This window comes from Canis lupus, chromosome 16 (genome assembly GCF_003254725.2).
Source record: "Canis lupus dingo isolate Sandy chromosome 16, ASM325472v2, whole genome shotgun sequence".
Taxonomy (NCBI): domain Eukaryota; kingdom Metazoa; phylum Chordata; class Mammalia; order Carnivora; family Canidae; genus Canis; species Canis lupus.
Genome location: NC_064258.1, coordinates 28,265,093 through 28,279,576, shown reverse-complemented (window position 1 = coordinate 28,279,576; position 14,484 = coordinate 28,265,093). Strand labels below are relative to the sequence as shown.

Sequence of the window (14,484 nt, the reverse complement as noted above, 5' to 3'; positions counted from 1 at the left end):
CGGGACAGGAACCCGGACCAGGAGCAGCACGTCCGCCCCGGCTTTCAGAAGCCGGGGCCTGCCGGAAACGCCTCCATATTATTCCCACCCACTTCCGGTATCACGTGCCCGTCCTCCGGAAGAGGCGGGACTGGCGCGGTCCCGGGACACCCATTCCCCGCCCCCGGTAAAAGGGGAAGAGGAAGCTAGCTTGACTAGATGGTAAGGAAAACGTAGTCTCCCTTTTAAGAAACGCAGGGCTGCAGCTCGTCCTCCAGCTTCTCAGACAGCCGCCCCCCGCCTCCCCCGAGGCACGGACCTCGGTCCCACGACTCTCGGGACTCGCCGCCGAAGGGGCGGGCCCGAGCCAGGATTGGCTGCTGTCGGCCGACCCCTCTCCCTGCTCTCCAGTTCCTCTCGTCGGCGGGCGCTTGCGCCATGGGCTGGCCGTGGGGGGCGGGAAGCGCTGCGGGGCATTAGAGCCCATGTCGGCCTTGAGGCGCTCGGGCTACGGCCCCAGCGACGGTCCTTCGTATGGCCGCTACTACGGGCCGGGCGGGGGAGACGTGCCCATGCACCCGCCTCCGCCCTCGTATCCTCCTCGCCCTGAACCTCCCCAGCCTCCCATTTCCTGGCGGGTGCGCGGGGGCGGCCCTGCTGAGACCACCTGGCCGGGAGAAGGCGGAGGAGGGGATGGCTACTACGCCTCTGCAGGCGCCTGGTCAGAGAGCGGTCGAGCTGGAGGAAGCCACCAGGTAAGCTTCGGGCCATCTGTCCCAGGGGGGTTCGATAAGGGGAGTCTTTGGAGGGTGAGGGCCGCCGGGGTTGATAAGCCTCTGGAGTTCGTAATGGATTGGGTTTCATGTTTATTTTGCTTATGGGGGGTGCGTTGGAGAGACAGACGGGGTTTGTGGCTGGAGGGATATGCTTGTGTTCTCTGCGTCTCCTTCTTCGACCATAATAAATGTGTCTGCTACCATTAAAAAAAAAAAAAAAAGAAGAAGAAGAAAGATCCTCCGCTGACTTGATAAGCCGAGTAGCAAGGTGCGGAATCTCTCGCCTTGGGTTGACGTTGGGCTGGAAAGCTTTTGGAGCTCTAACAATTTATCCTGCGTGGCTCATATGGCCGGCTCTTCCCGAGAAGGGAGGTGGCTGCAGCCCCCGCTGCCACTCAGCAACCCCTCCCGACGGGAAAGAGCCCTGCAGGAGGAGGAGGGATCGGGCATTTAGCCCTTTGCCCCTAACGCTTTGTCCGGGGTTAACTCACCAGTAATCAATGTTGGAAAGCACCTTTACTTGGATTGTTAAGTTACGTTGCGGTTGCGACGTAAATGCCATTACAACCTCTCTCTTTTATGATTTAATAGTTGGCCCCTGAGAGGTTAACTCACTTGGGCAGTAGAGGTCTCCCTGGGTTTTTGAAGGTTCACTTTATTGCCACTTGGTTTTTTAGGAAGGACCTACATTAGTGCCTGTTTTTACTAACTGCAAGGAATCCGGAGAGGAGTTTGGCTTTTAGGAAAGAAGCTGAAAAGTGAGAATAGCTTCAGTGTTTGTTTTGCAGCAAGCAGTAGTAGAGGCAGTGCGCAACTGGGCAGTAAGAGTGGCACCGCCAATCTCCTTCCCTGGGAACTACACTCAGCTTCTCAGCATCACACTGCCATTACTCTGAACTGTGTCTATGAGCCTCTGGGCTTTATCTCCATTTATTTTGTGCATTTGTTGGCAAGATATGTCCTAAGGTATCAGAAAAGCCTAAGAAAGGTTGAGGAGCCTGGGAATGCTGAAACATTTTTCATAAAAATTAATGGTAATTGCTTCCCCCCCCCCCCTTTATGCCATTTTGGCTTTACAGAAGATTTCATAGGAATGTTCTATTTTCAGATAGCAGGGGAAACCTCTACAGTCGGACTTATAACATTTTACTCCTTGTGTTCCTGTGGGAAATATACTTCTCTTTTGTTAATTAAGTATTTTTAGCAGTGAATTATTATGTGGTTGAGGGGAGCACACCTCTCTTTCCATTCAGTAATTAGAACATCTTCATGGGTTGAAAATGTAGTAGTGAAATGCCCATATATTGCTGGTAGGGATATAAAATGGTTCATTGCTTTGGAAAGTAGCTTGGCAGTTCCTCAGAACATTAAGCATAGAGTTAGTATATTACTCAGCAAGTTTGCTTTTAGATATGTACCCAGGAGAACTGAAAACATGTCTACATAAAGACTTGCATGTTTTTAAGAACATCAAGCATGCTCATGGCAACATTATTCAGAATAGCCAAAAAGTGGAAATAACCCAAATGGCCATCAGCTGATGAATAGATAAAATATGATAAATTTCATTTGAGAGGAAATTATTTAGCCATAGAAAGGAAATAAGTACTGATACATTCTACGACATGGATGAACCTTGTAAACATCAGGCTACATGAAGACCATGTACTGTATGAGTTCATTTATATGAAATGTCCAGAATAGGCAAATCTATAGGGACAGGAAGATTAGTAGTTGCCAGGGGTTGAGGAACTGGGGACTTTGAGGTGATGGTAAAGGATACTGGGTTTGTTTTGAGGTGATGATAATATTCTGGAATTAGATAGTGATGATGATTGTACGAGTTTTAATATACTAAAATTGAATTGTGTACTTTAAAGGGGTGGGTTTCAGGGCACCGGGGTGTCCGACTCTTGATTTGGCTCAGGTCATGATCTCAGGGTCCTGGGGTCCAGCTGCATCAGACTCTGTGCTTAGTGTGGAGTCTTCCTGTCCCCCTTCCTCTGCTCCCCCCACCCTTTCAAATAAATTAATAAAAATCTCTTTTTAAAAAAGGGTGGGTTTATGCTATCATAGTCATATCTTTAAAAAATTATGTGAGAAACATGTAGTGAGAGATTAATTGTGGAGAAGGGTTATATTTGTGTGTGTGTGTGTGTGTGTGTAAAAATCTGGAATAAGTAGGCTGAGGAAACCCACGGTAGATTAGAGTGATAAAATGTTTGGCCTATAAGGAGACAAACTAGACCACAGAGGAGAAGACCAATAAACCGATGACTTATACTTGGACTTGCAGTATTCTTAAATCAAGGACAGTATTCTTAAAACTTTTAAAACCTTGTTACTCAAAAAGTGTGGTCTATGGACCAGAAACAGACCTCTTCTGAGCTGCTTTCAGGATTTTCGCTTTGTCTGATTAGCAAGTTTCACTATTATACGTCAGGGTGGTTTTTTTTTTTTAATTTTTTTTTAATTTTTATTTATTTATGATAGTCACAGAGAGAGAGAGAGAGAGAAAGAGAGGCAGAGACATAGGCAGAGGGAGAAGCAGGCTCCATGCACCGGGAGCCCGACGTGGGATTCGATCCCGGGTCTCCAGGATCGCGCCCTGGGCCAAAGGCAGGCGCCAAACCGCTGCGCCACCCAGGGATCCCTGTTTCATCACATCTATCTTACTTTTTTAAGTAAATTTTTTCAGTAATCTGTACACCCAATATGGGGCTCAAACTCAGAACCCCAAGATCAAGAGTCACATGCTCCTCTGACTACACCAGCCAGGTGCCTCTATCCTACTTTTTGAATGCATTTCCAAACAAGTTGCATAGGTTTGAAAGCCATTTTAGGGATGCCTGGGTGACTTAGCAGTTGAGCATCTGCCTTTGGCTCAGGGTGTGATCCCAGGGTCTCCAGATCAAGTCCCGCATTGGGCTCCCTGCATGGAGCCTGGTTCTCCCTCTGCCTGTGTCTCTGCCTCTCTCTCTGTCTCTCTCATGAATAAATGAATAAAAATCCTAAAAAAAAAAAAAAAAAAAAGACATTTTTAAAGGTATATATCAATTAAAAGTGAGGGAAGCCAGAGGAACAGAAAGTGATTCTGAGGTTTTAGTATTTCCTAGGAATAAATGTTTCATAGTACTAAAAAAAAAAAACAGGAAGAGGAACAGGTTTTTATGGGAAGATATAGTTTAGTTTAGTACCAGAAGAACTAATGATTGGTTAATAGAGGAGCTTAAAAAAAAAAAAAAAAAGGCTTTAGCAAGGGTTTATGTACTGCATTTATTTCATTTCTGTTGCAAGCCAGTTATTCACTGTGGTTACTGTGTGCTAAGATCTGGTTGGATTGTATGTGATTGATTAGAGAGAAGTTTGTGATTTTTCTATTTTTATTTTTGTTTTTTGATGCCAAATTTTAGAGTCTGTGGCATCTAGGAGTTGTCGGTAGGAACAAAACAATAGATGTGGGGTCAGGTGGGTGATGGGGATGGAGATAGTGATTTGAGCGTCATCAAATATAAACATATTTGAATTACCAAACTGGGTAATGGTAGATCTTTGAGAGTCTAGAATAGATGACAAAGAACGGATGCTTGGAAGGAAATCAGGAAAGTCATGTAATGCAAACCAAGCAAGGACACAATTATTTTGCATGTAAGTGATAGGAGAACTGAAAAGATGCTATTGGATTGGCAATTAAAAGGGTTTTGTTGATTTTAGTGGTGGGAGTTTAAAATAGTGGGAGGTTTGGATGCCACGACAACTGGTATAAACCATACTTCCAGAAGTCAGTAAATGGAAAAGTGGATAGTTGACTGTGAACCAGGACTGAGAGAAGAATTTTTAGGATTAGGTAGTTTGAATATGTTTGTAAGTAGAGGAGAGTAAGAAGGAAGATGGGCACAAAACAATGGAATATGGCTTGTGGAGAGAGGGATGTGAAGACATGAAGAAGAGCTGGAAAACCTCTTCCAAGCTAGAGCGGGGGATATATCACTTTGGAGGTAGAGGGGAGGGACATCAAAGGAGTTTGTAGCTCTTGGTATCCTTGGTGGAGTAGGAGGCTAGGTCATCACAGAAGAGAGGAAGTGGAATGGGATAAGCTGAGAACTTGGTATGATAAATATTTGAAACAGGTGCTGGGAGAAAGTGGGAAATTTATTTTTTTAAGATTTTATTTATTTATTAGAGAGAGCACAAGCAGGGGGAGCTGCAGACAGAGGGAGAGGGAGAAGTAGCCTCTCTGAGGAGCAGGGAGCTTGATATGGGACTGGATCCTAGGACCCTGGGATCATGACCCAAGTCATGAAAGCAGGTACTTAACCAACAGAGCCACCCAGGTGACACAGGAAAGTGGGGAAATTATAAAGAACCATGGAAAAGATCCAAATGAGATTGAAAATCAAAATTTGGGATAATGGTGAACATAGGTACATAAAATGCTTTTGTAGTGATTTAGGCATGTATAGCCAAAAATAATTTTTAATGTATATTTTGAATAATTTTTGTCTAATTCTTATAAGCAAGATAAACAAATTTGTAAATGGAACTTAGTAGCAGCACTAGTCAGATTCTTCTGTTATTTTCTTTTTAAGTATTTTTTATAAAATACTTTTATAAAATATATATATATTTTTTAATTTTTATTTATTTATGATAGTCACACAGAGAGAGAGAGGCAGAGACACAGGCAGAGGGAGAAGCAGGCTCCATGCATCGGGAGCCCGACGTGGGACTCGATCCCGGGTCTCCGGGATCGCGCTCTGGGCCAAAGGCAGGCGCCAAACCGCTGCGCCACCCAGGGATCCCAGATTCTTCTGTTAGATTTGTTTGGGGTGGGGTTAATTTTGGAGGCATGTTGGTAAGTCACTTTGTAAATTTAATCATGCATGTACTACAAAACTAATTCTAGGATAAATATGAAAGGAGTTGACTTCAGCCTTCATCTGAGATTTAGCTATTTCTTCTCAAAAGACAGGTAAATGAACTTATTATCTTCTTGCATAATTTTTTTAAAAGATTTTATTTATTTGAGACAGGGAGTGAGCGAGAGAAAAGAGAGCAAAGGAGCAGGGGCAGAAGAAGAGGGAGAAGCAAACTCCCCTGCTGAGCAAGGAGCTAGATGAGGGGCTCAATCCCAGGACCCTGGAATCATGACCTGAGCTTATATCCCAGGGTGTGGAGCTTTAACAGCTAGGTGTGATCAGGGAAAGAAATACACACACTCATTAAAGAAATTAAAATGTTACATTAGAAAATAATTACTTAAGGCAAAAGAAAGCAGTTAAAGAAAAATAGAGGAACAAAAACAGATATGAGATATAGAAGATTAAAAAAATCCAACTATATGCTATTGTGAGATAATAGAAAAAAACATGTATATTGTTCTCTGTCCTGGGTTCCTGACACAGAGCTCCTGAAACTCTTGTAAATTCCTAAATGAAAAGAACACTAGGAGTACTTTTGTTCTAATATTTCGTCTGGGACCCCAGTACCTGACACAGGGCTCTAAACCACTTGGAATTTTTTGGATGATAAAACTATTTTTTGTTCTAATAACATGTTTCTGGGTGGTCTCCTGGGGCTGGTCACCAGAAAGGCCAACCCATAAGATTAGATATTTAGAGTTTTCAGCTCTGGTCCTCATTTTCCAGAGAAGGGAGAGTGGCTGGAAATGAAGTTAATAATCAATCATGCCTATGTAAGGGAACCTCCATAAAAATCCAAACACACTGGGGTTCAGAGAGCTTCCAGTTTGATGAACATATCCACGTACTGGGAGGGTGATACACTTTGACTCTATGGGGACAGAAGCTTCTGCACTTGGGGTCTTCCCAGAGCTTGCCTGCCCTGTGTATCTCTTCATCTGCTGTTCATTTGTATCTTTTCATATCCTTTTTTCTTTTTAAGATTTTATTTATTTATTCATGAGACACACACACAGAGGCACAGATACAGGCAGAGGGAGAAAGCAGGCTCCATGGAGGGAGCTGACATGGGACTTGATCCCGGGTCTCCAGGATCACACCCTAGGCTGAAGGCGGCGCTAAACCGATGAGCCACCCGGGCTGCCCTTGTCATATCCTTTTAACAAACTGGTAATCATAAGTATTTCCCTGAATTGGGTGAGATGTATTGGCAAATAATCAAATTCGAGGGGGTAGAGGTCATGGGAACCTCCACTTTGTAGCTTCGTGAGACATAAATTGTAGGTAACCTGGAGACCTGGGTACCTGTTGCTTCAGATTGGCATCTGAAGTGGTAGGGGGCACTACCATGGAACTGAGCCCCTAACGTGTGAGATCTGATGCTATTTACAGGTAGATAGTTTAATTGTAGGACAGCCAGCTGCTGTTGCAGAATTACTTAGCATGGGGGAAAAAATCTCACATCTGATATCAGAAGTGTTGTGAATGTGGTAATAGCAAAAGAGTAAAGGAAAAACAGGAGTAGTAGGTTTTTCCTTCTTAGCTCTGTGGGAGACACAGTTCAGATTTAAAGATACAAATATTTTAAATGTAAAAAGAGGAAAAAGGGGGATCCCTGGGTGGCTCAGTGGTTTAGTGCTTGCCTTTGGCCCAGGGTGTGATCCTGGAGACCAGGGATCAAGTCCCGCATCAGGCTCCCTGCATGGAGCCTGCTTCTCCCTCTCTCTCTCTCTCTCTCTCTCTCTCTGTGTGTGTGTGTCTCATGAATAAATAAATAAAATCTTTTTTAAAAAAAAGAGGAAAAAGAAATATGCAAACAGTAACTAGAAGAAAACTAGTAGCGATACAGTATCAGATAAGTAAACTTTAAAACAAAAAAATGTTTCTAGGGATAAAGTGGGACATGATAAAAAGGGTAATCTATCAGGAAGATAAAATAACTATAAAAATATATGTATCTAATAACAAAATACCCAAAATACATGAAGCAAAATCTTACAAAAACAAAGGGGGAAAATGGACAATCCAATAGAGACTTCAGTACTCTACTTCCAATAATGGATAGAATAACTGGATATAAGATTAATGAGGAAATAGAAGATGTGAACAACCATGTAAACCAATTAGACCTAACAGACATCTATAGGACCCTCCACCCAACAACAGAATATACATTCTTCTCTAGTATACATGGAACATTCTCAAGATAAACCATATGCTAGCCATAAAACAAATCGTAATATACAAGGATAGAAATAATACAATTGGCCATAATGTAAAAACATTAGATAGTAGTAGGAAAGACCTTGGGAAATTCAATATAACACTCCTTAATATATTTTTTAAGATTTTATTTTTAAGTAATCTCTACACCCAACATGGGGCTCAAACTTACAACCCTGAGATCAAGGGTCTCATGCTTTACTGACTCAGCCAGTCAGGCGTCCCTTAAATAAAACACTCCTAAATAACTAGCAGATTGAAGAAGAAATCAAAAGGGAAATTAAAAAATACTTTGAGATAAATGAAAATGAAGACACAGTATACTAAAACTCCTAAGATGAAGGTAAAGTAGTACTGCTGAGAAGGAAATTTATAGGTATAAATGCCTATATTAAGAAAGAATAATGATTTCAGGGTTCCTGAGTGGCTCAGTTGGTTAAGCATGTGACTCTTGGTTTTGACTCAGGTCATGATCTCAGGGTAGTGAGACCAAGCCCCACTTGGGGCTCAGTGTGGAGTCTGCTTATCCTTATCCTTCTGCTCCTCCCCCCTTCACATAAATAAATCTTTAAAAAAAAAAAGAAAGAATAATGATTTCAAATCAGTACTGTACTCTTCCATCTTGACACTGGAAAAAGAAGAGCAAACTAAACCTAAAGCAAGCACAAGGAAGGAAATAATAAGAGTGGCAGAGCATCTTGCTGCTTGGTTGGTAGAGTGTGCAACTCTTGATCTTGAAGAGTGGAAATTAATCTAAGAGAGAATAGAAAAATAGTAAAGGAAATCAGTGCAACCAAAGGCTGGTTATTTGAAGAGATCAACCCAACTGATGAATCGTTAGCTAGATTCACACAGGAAAAGAGAGACTTGTATTACTAGAATCAGAAATGAAAGATGGAACATTACTACTGATCTTACAGAAATAAAAAAGATTATAATGGAATATTGTGGATACTTGTATATCAATAAATTAGGTGACTTAGGGGAAATGGACAAATTTCTGGAAAGATACAAACTACCCAAACTAGCTCAAGAAGAAATAGAAAATCTGAATAGACCTATAACAAGTAAAGAAATTAAATTGGTAAGAAAACAAAACAAACTACCCCAAAGAAAGTATAAGCCCAGGTAAGCTACTGAATTCTACCAAACATTTAAAGAACTGTTACACCAATTCTTCACAGATACTTCTGAGAAATGGGAGAGAACACTGCTAAACTCATTCTGTGTAGCCATTATTACCCTGATACCAAAACCAGACAGACATCACAAGAAGAGAAAATGGGCCAGTGTATCTTAGGAATACGGATGCAGAAATCCTAACAAATAAACAACAAATCCAGCAACACATAAAAAGAATTATATACCATGGCCAAGTCGGGTTTATTCCAGGACTGCAAAGTTGGTTTAACATCTGAAAATCAATGCAATATACCATATTAATCAAAAAAATAAAACCTCTACAATTATTTCAATAGGTGTAGAAAAAGCATTTGACAAAATCCAAAACTCTTTCTTGATAAAATGACTCCAGGAATACAAGGAAATTTCTCCAATCTGATAAAGGGCATCTATAAAACATCCATAGCCAACTGCATATTTATTGATGTAAGACTAGATGCTTTTTCCTAAGATCAGAACAAGATGAGGATATCTTCCCTTGCCACTACTACTCAACACTATCCTGGAAGTTCTGGCTAGGGCAATTAGGCAAGAAGAAGAAAGAAAAAGACATGTGTAACCTATACATCTATATGGAATAGAATTGAGAATCCAGAAATAAATTCATGTGTCTGTGGTCAAGTGATTTTTGAGAAGATGCCAGGACCATTTAATAGAGGGACAGAATAGTCTGTGGCACAACATAACAGTACCATGACAACTGGATAGCCATATCTAATCAATAAAGTTGGACTCTCAGGCAGCCCTGGTGGCTCAGCAGTTTAGCGCCGCCTTCAGCCCAGGTGTGATCCTGGAGACCCGGGATCAAGTCCCACGTCAGGCTCCCTGCGTGGAACCTGCTTCTCTCTCTGCCTATGTCTGTTCCTTCATGTGACTCTCATGAATAAATAAATAAAATCTTTAAAAAAATAAAGTTGGACTCATATATAAAAGCTCAAAATGGATCATAGACGTAAGTGTAAGATCTAAAACTATAAAACTCTTAGAAGGAATAAAGAGTAAATCTTCACTACTTTGGATTTGGCTGTGGTTATGTCACCAAGAGTTAGATGTAAAGGGAAAGAAAGAAGCCTTAGTTCTTTTTGCTGCCTCAGTAAGGAATTACAGTACGGCAAAGTAAAAGGAAAGCAGAACAAAGTTTTATTAAAGCACACTGCAGGGGAGCAGCAGGCCAGTCAAAAGAGAGACAATGGCCCTGGAAACTCCTTCTGGGGTGTGGACTTGTATCAATTTTTTCTTTTGGGTGGGTCCTAGGTCGCAATATTTGAGTGACAGACCTGCATTACATAATATAATGAACTACACATGTCCTTTCCCAAGACATAGTGGAAATGGCTGAATAGGGTAGGAAATGGCAACATTATTTCTATTCTAGAGACAGGTTGAATAAGGACAAGCACAGCAAAATGAACTCCTCCTCTTCCAGGATGTAGTAACTCCAAGTTGATGCTAGATGGGTGGAATGTGGTTTTCCCTGGGGAGTCCTCGGTTGGGACTCTCTGTCAGATGTCTGAGGTCCATCCTTCTCTGTTGCTCATGCCTAGCTTCCTGCCTAACAGTTTTCTAAGATAAGACCCCAAAAGCACAACCAAGAAGAGAAAAATTCAGATAAATCTGACTTCATTAAAATGAAGAACTTCTGTAATTCAAAGGACATTATCAAGAAAGTGAAAAGGTATAAAATGTTTACAAATCATATATTTGAAAAGGGACTAAATATATTTAGGATGTATAAAGAACTTATTTTTTAAATATTTTGTTTATTTATTCATGAGAGATAGAGGCAGAGACACAAGCAGAGGGAGAAGCAGGCTCCATGCAGGGAGCCCAATGTGGGACTTGATCCCCGGTCTCCAGGATCACGCCCTGGGCTGAAGGCGACGCTAAACCGCTGAGTTCATCCTATAAAGAACTCTTAAAACTAAACAATAAAAATATCAATGACCCACTTTAAAAATTGGCAAAACGTCTGAATAGATAATTCTCTAATGAAGGCATAAAATGGGCAATGAGCACATGAAAAAAATGCTCAACAGCATTAGTCATGAAGGAACCATAAATCAAAACCACAGTGAGATACCATTCCACACCCACTAGGATGGCTATCAAAAAACAAAACTACAGAAAAACAAGTATGGATGAGGATGTGGAGAAATCAGAACTCAACACATTCATTGCTAATGGGAAAGTAAATTGGTGTAGCTGCTTTAGAAAACAGCTTCCAGTTCCTCAAATTGTTAAACACAGTTGTCATATGACCTATCAATTCCAGTATCCAAGATAACGTATATTCGCATAAAAAAAATCATTCATGAATGTTTATAGCAGCATTAGCCATAGTGGTCAAAAGGTGGCAACAATACAGATGTCTATCAACTGATGAATAGGTAAACAAAATGTGATTTTGTGTACAATGGAATACTATTTGGCCACAAAAAAGAATGAAATAGTGATACATGGTACAACATAGTTGAACCTCAAAAACATTGTGCTAAGTGAAAGAAGCCAGTCACAAGATATTATATGTGATTCCATTTATATGAAATATCCAGAATAACCAAATCTATAGTGTTAGGAAGTAGATTAGTAGTAGCATAGAGCAGGGGGAATGGGGAGATAGGAGGATATAGCTAAAGGGTAACAGTGTATCCTTTTGAGGTTTTGAAAATGTTCCAAAAAAAAAAAAAAAAAAAAAAAGGAAATGTTCCAAAACTGATAATGTACTTATCTGTGAATATACTAGAAACTGTTAAATTATACAATCTAAATGGTCAAATTGTGTATTATCTCAGTAAAGATGTTAATAAAAATAATGCTGCTATGTTGACTAGCTTAACTAATGAGTACAGGTTTAAATTTCTAAATTTATTTTTTTTTTTTAAGATTTATTTATTTGAGAGAGAAAAGGAGTGGAGTGGGGAGGAGCAGAGGCAGACAAGAGAGAATCTCAAGCAGGCTCTCGCTGACCACACTCCCACTGAGTGGGGAGCCCAGTGCTAGGTTTGATTCCAAGACCCTGAGTTCATGACTTTAGCCTAAACCAAGAGTCAGCTGATTAAACTGCTGAGCCACCCAGGCGCCCCCAGGTTTAGGTTTCTTTGCAGTTCAGCTTATCCTGAGAGTATATTCCACTGAAGATGTACAGTAAAAGTACTATAATTTAAAAGTCATTTGAAATAATTCTTTTTTCCTGCATGGTTATATTACCAACTTGATATTTAGTTATTGGATTCTCTGATTTTTCCTGTAGTAAAAAACAACTAAGAGTTGTGGCTTGCAACAGTAAGTGTTTATTTCTTGCTCGTGTTCTGTGAGTTTGCTGTAGTGACTCCAGGTTCTAGGTTGGTTTGCCTGTGTGTCTTCTCATTCTGGGACTCACACTGAAATCACAGCTTCTATATGGCAAATGCTGGCCTCATGGTAGAGGACAGGCATACAAAAGAGGAATACCTCTTTAGGCAGGCGCTAAACCGCTGAGCCACCCAGGGATTCCCTATCATTCATTTTTAGCAATTATTGGGTAGGTTATTGTTAATCTTACTGATTGGTATGCCACTCACTTGCTGCACTGTTATGGTAGTTTAAATATATATTTAAATATTTGCTTAGGATACTCTTAAGGGCAGGTTTGTGTTGTAATGGGGATGATCTGCTCAACCAGGAAGAGTTGAGGAAAGATAGACTAACTACAGGAATGAAATTCTTTAGACGGAAAGAGGTTATGTGGGCCACACACCTATGGGGAAAGGATTGGCTTTCATGTTTTTTTTTTTTTTTTTAAGATTTTATTTATTCATGAGACACAGGCAGAGGGAGAAGCAGGCTCCATGTGGGGAGCTCAACGTGGGACTCGATCCCCGGTCTCCAGGATCACACCCTGGACTCACCCCGCTGAGCCACCCGGGCTGCCCCAGGATTGGCCTTTAATAGAGCCAGAGGCACATCACACTTTCTGGGAAGACAGTGGTAGATAGGGTGCATTTGATTTATAAGTAGGAAGATGGTGTTTCTCTCTGATTGCTTCTTCCTTTTTTTTTTTTTTTTTTTTAGGTGGAATATGAGATAAAGTTGTCAGTTAAAAAATGAGGGGTGGGCTAAAAGGATATTGGAGATTTGAGGGGGCAAGAAGAGTAAAATAATTGTTATGGAGAGTGAGATGAACATCCTAAGGAAGTGTGGTATGGTTGGTAGGCAGTCCTGTCTACTTGAGATTTGTGGTCTCTAATTGAGAGAGAAACCAAAGAGCTTATAGTGTTTCTCTCCACCAGTATGTATGTATGTATGTATGTATGTATGTATGTATGTATGTATAAGATTTTATTTATTTATGAGAGACACAGAGAGAGAGGCAGAGACATAGGCAGAGGGAAAAGCAGGCTCCCTGTGGGGAGCCTGATGCAGGACTTGATCCCAGGACCTTGGGATCACGACCTGAGCCAAAGGCAGATGCTCAACCACTGAGCCACCCAGTTGCCCCTCTCCACCAGTATTTAGAGGAAGTGCAGATGTGAAGTTAGTGAACAGTTGGGTTTAAACTGGGTTGGGTTTGGGGATCTATGGGTAGTTTAGCAGTTTAGCGCCTGCCTTTGGCCCAGGAATCGAGTCCCTCATCAGGCTCCCTGCATGGAGCCTGCTTCTCCTTCTGCCTGTGTCTCTGCCTCTATCTCTCTGTGTGTCTCATGAATGAATAAATAAAATCTTAAAAAAAAAAATAAACTGGGTTGGGTTTTTGCAGGGCAAGTATATCTGAGGGAAGCAGAGGCAAAGGACTGGGAAGGTGAGTAATGAAGGAAGTGAGGACGTGTGTGGGGTGAGGGATAGAAGAGTGGAGAAGTAGTGAAAATGTGGGGGACCAAAGAGAGTTGGTAAGAGAGAACAGAAACCAGGGCAGTTCTGGAGAATTTTTTTTTTTTTAAATTTATTTATGATAGTCACACACAGAGAGAGAGAGAGAGAGGCAGAGACATAGGCAGAAGGAGAAGCAGGCTCCATGCACCGGGAGCCCGACGTGGGATCCGATCCCGGGTCTCCAGGATCGCGCCCTGGGCCAAAGGCAGGCGCCAAACCGCTGCGCCACCCAGGGATCCCAGTTCTGGAGATTTAGATATTAGTTCACCACTGCTGGGGTGAGTCAGCTTCAAATCTTGTTTTTTCGTCTCTACTACTAAGATTCAAATTCTTGGTGGAGAGAACAATTAGCCAAATGCTTACCCTTTAACCAGGAAAAGGAAGGGAGGGCATTAATTAGGGGCATCTGCCTGCTTGAGAAATTTAGTAGGTATGATCTGAAGTTTGCCCATAAAATTTTTTTAATCTTGCTATATTTCTGTATTATGTAAAGGAGATGCTACTTGGCTAGTTTGTATAACGTCATATGGAATACTTATGTGCTTTGAAAACAA

The 14,484-nt window shown here is 41.3% G+C and overlaps 1 protein-coding gene across 4 annotated transcripts in view; it reads left to right on the top strand.

Moving 5' to 3' along the window:
- Nucleotides 1–66: 66 nt before the first annotated feature.
- Nucleotides 67–14,484, top strand: part of BAG4 (BAG cochaperone 4) — a 32,809-nt gene continuing 18,391 nt past the window's right edge. For 3 of the 4 annotated variants that reach the window (XM_049094725.1, XM_049094726.1, XM_025430747.3), the window contains exon 1: nt 335–734. In XM_049094725.1, the coding sequence (XP_048950682.1) occupies nt 465–734 (270 nt within the window). In that variant the 5' untranslated portion in view covers nt 335–464. Of the gene's footprint in view, nt 202–334; nt 735–14,484 lie in introns of those variants that run through there. The other variant, XM_025430903.3, reaches the window with a different exon arrangement.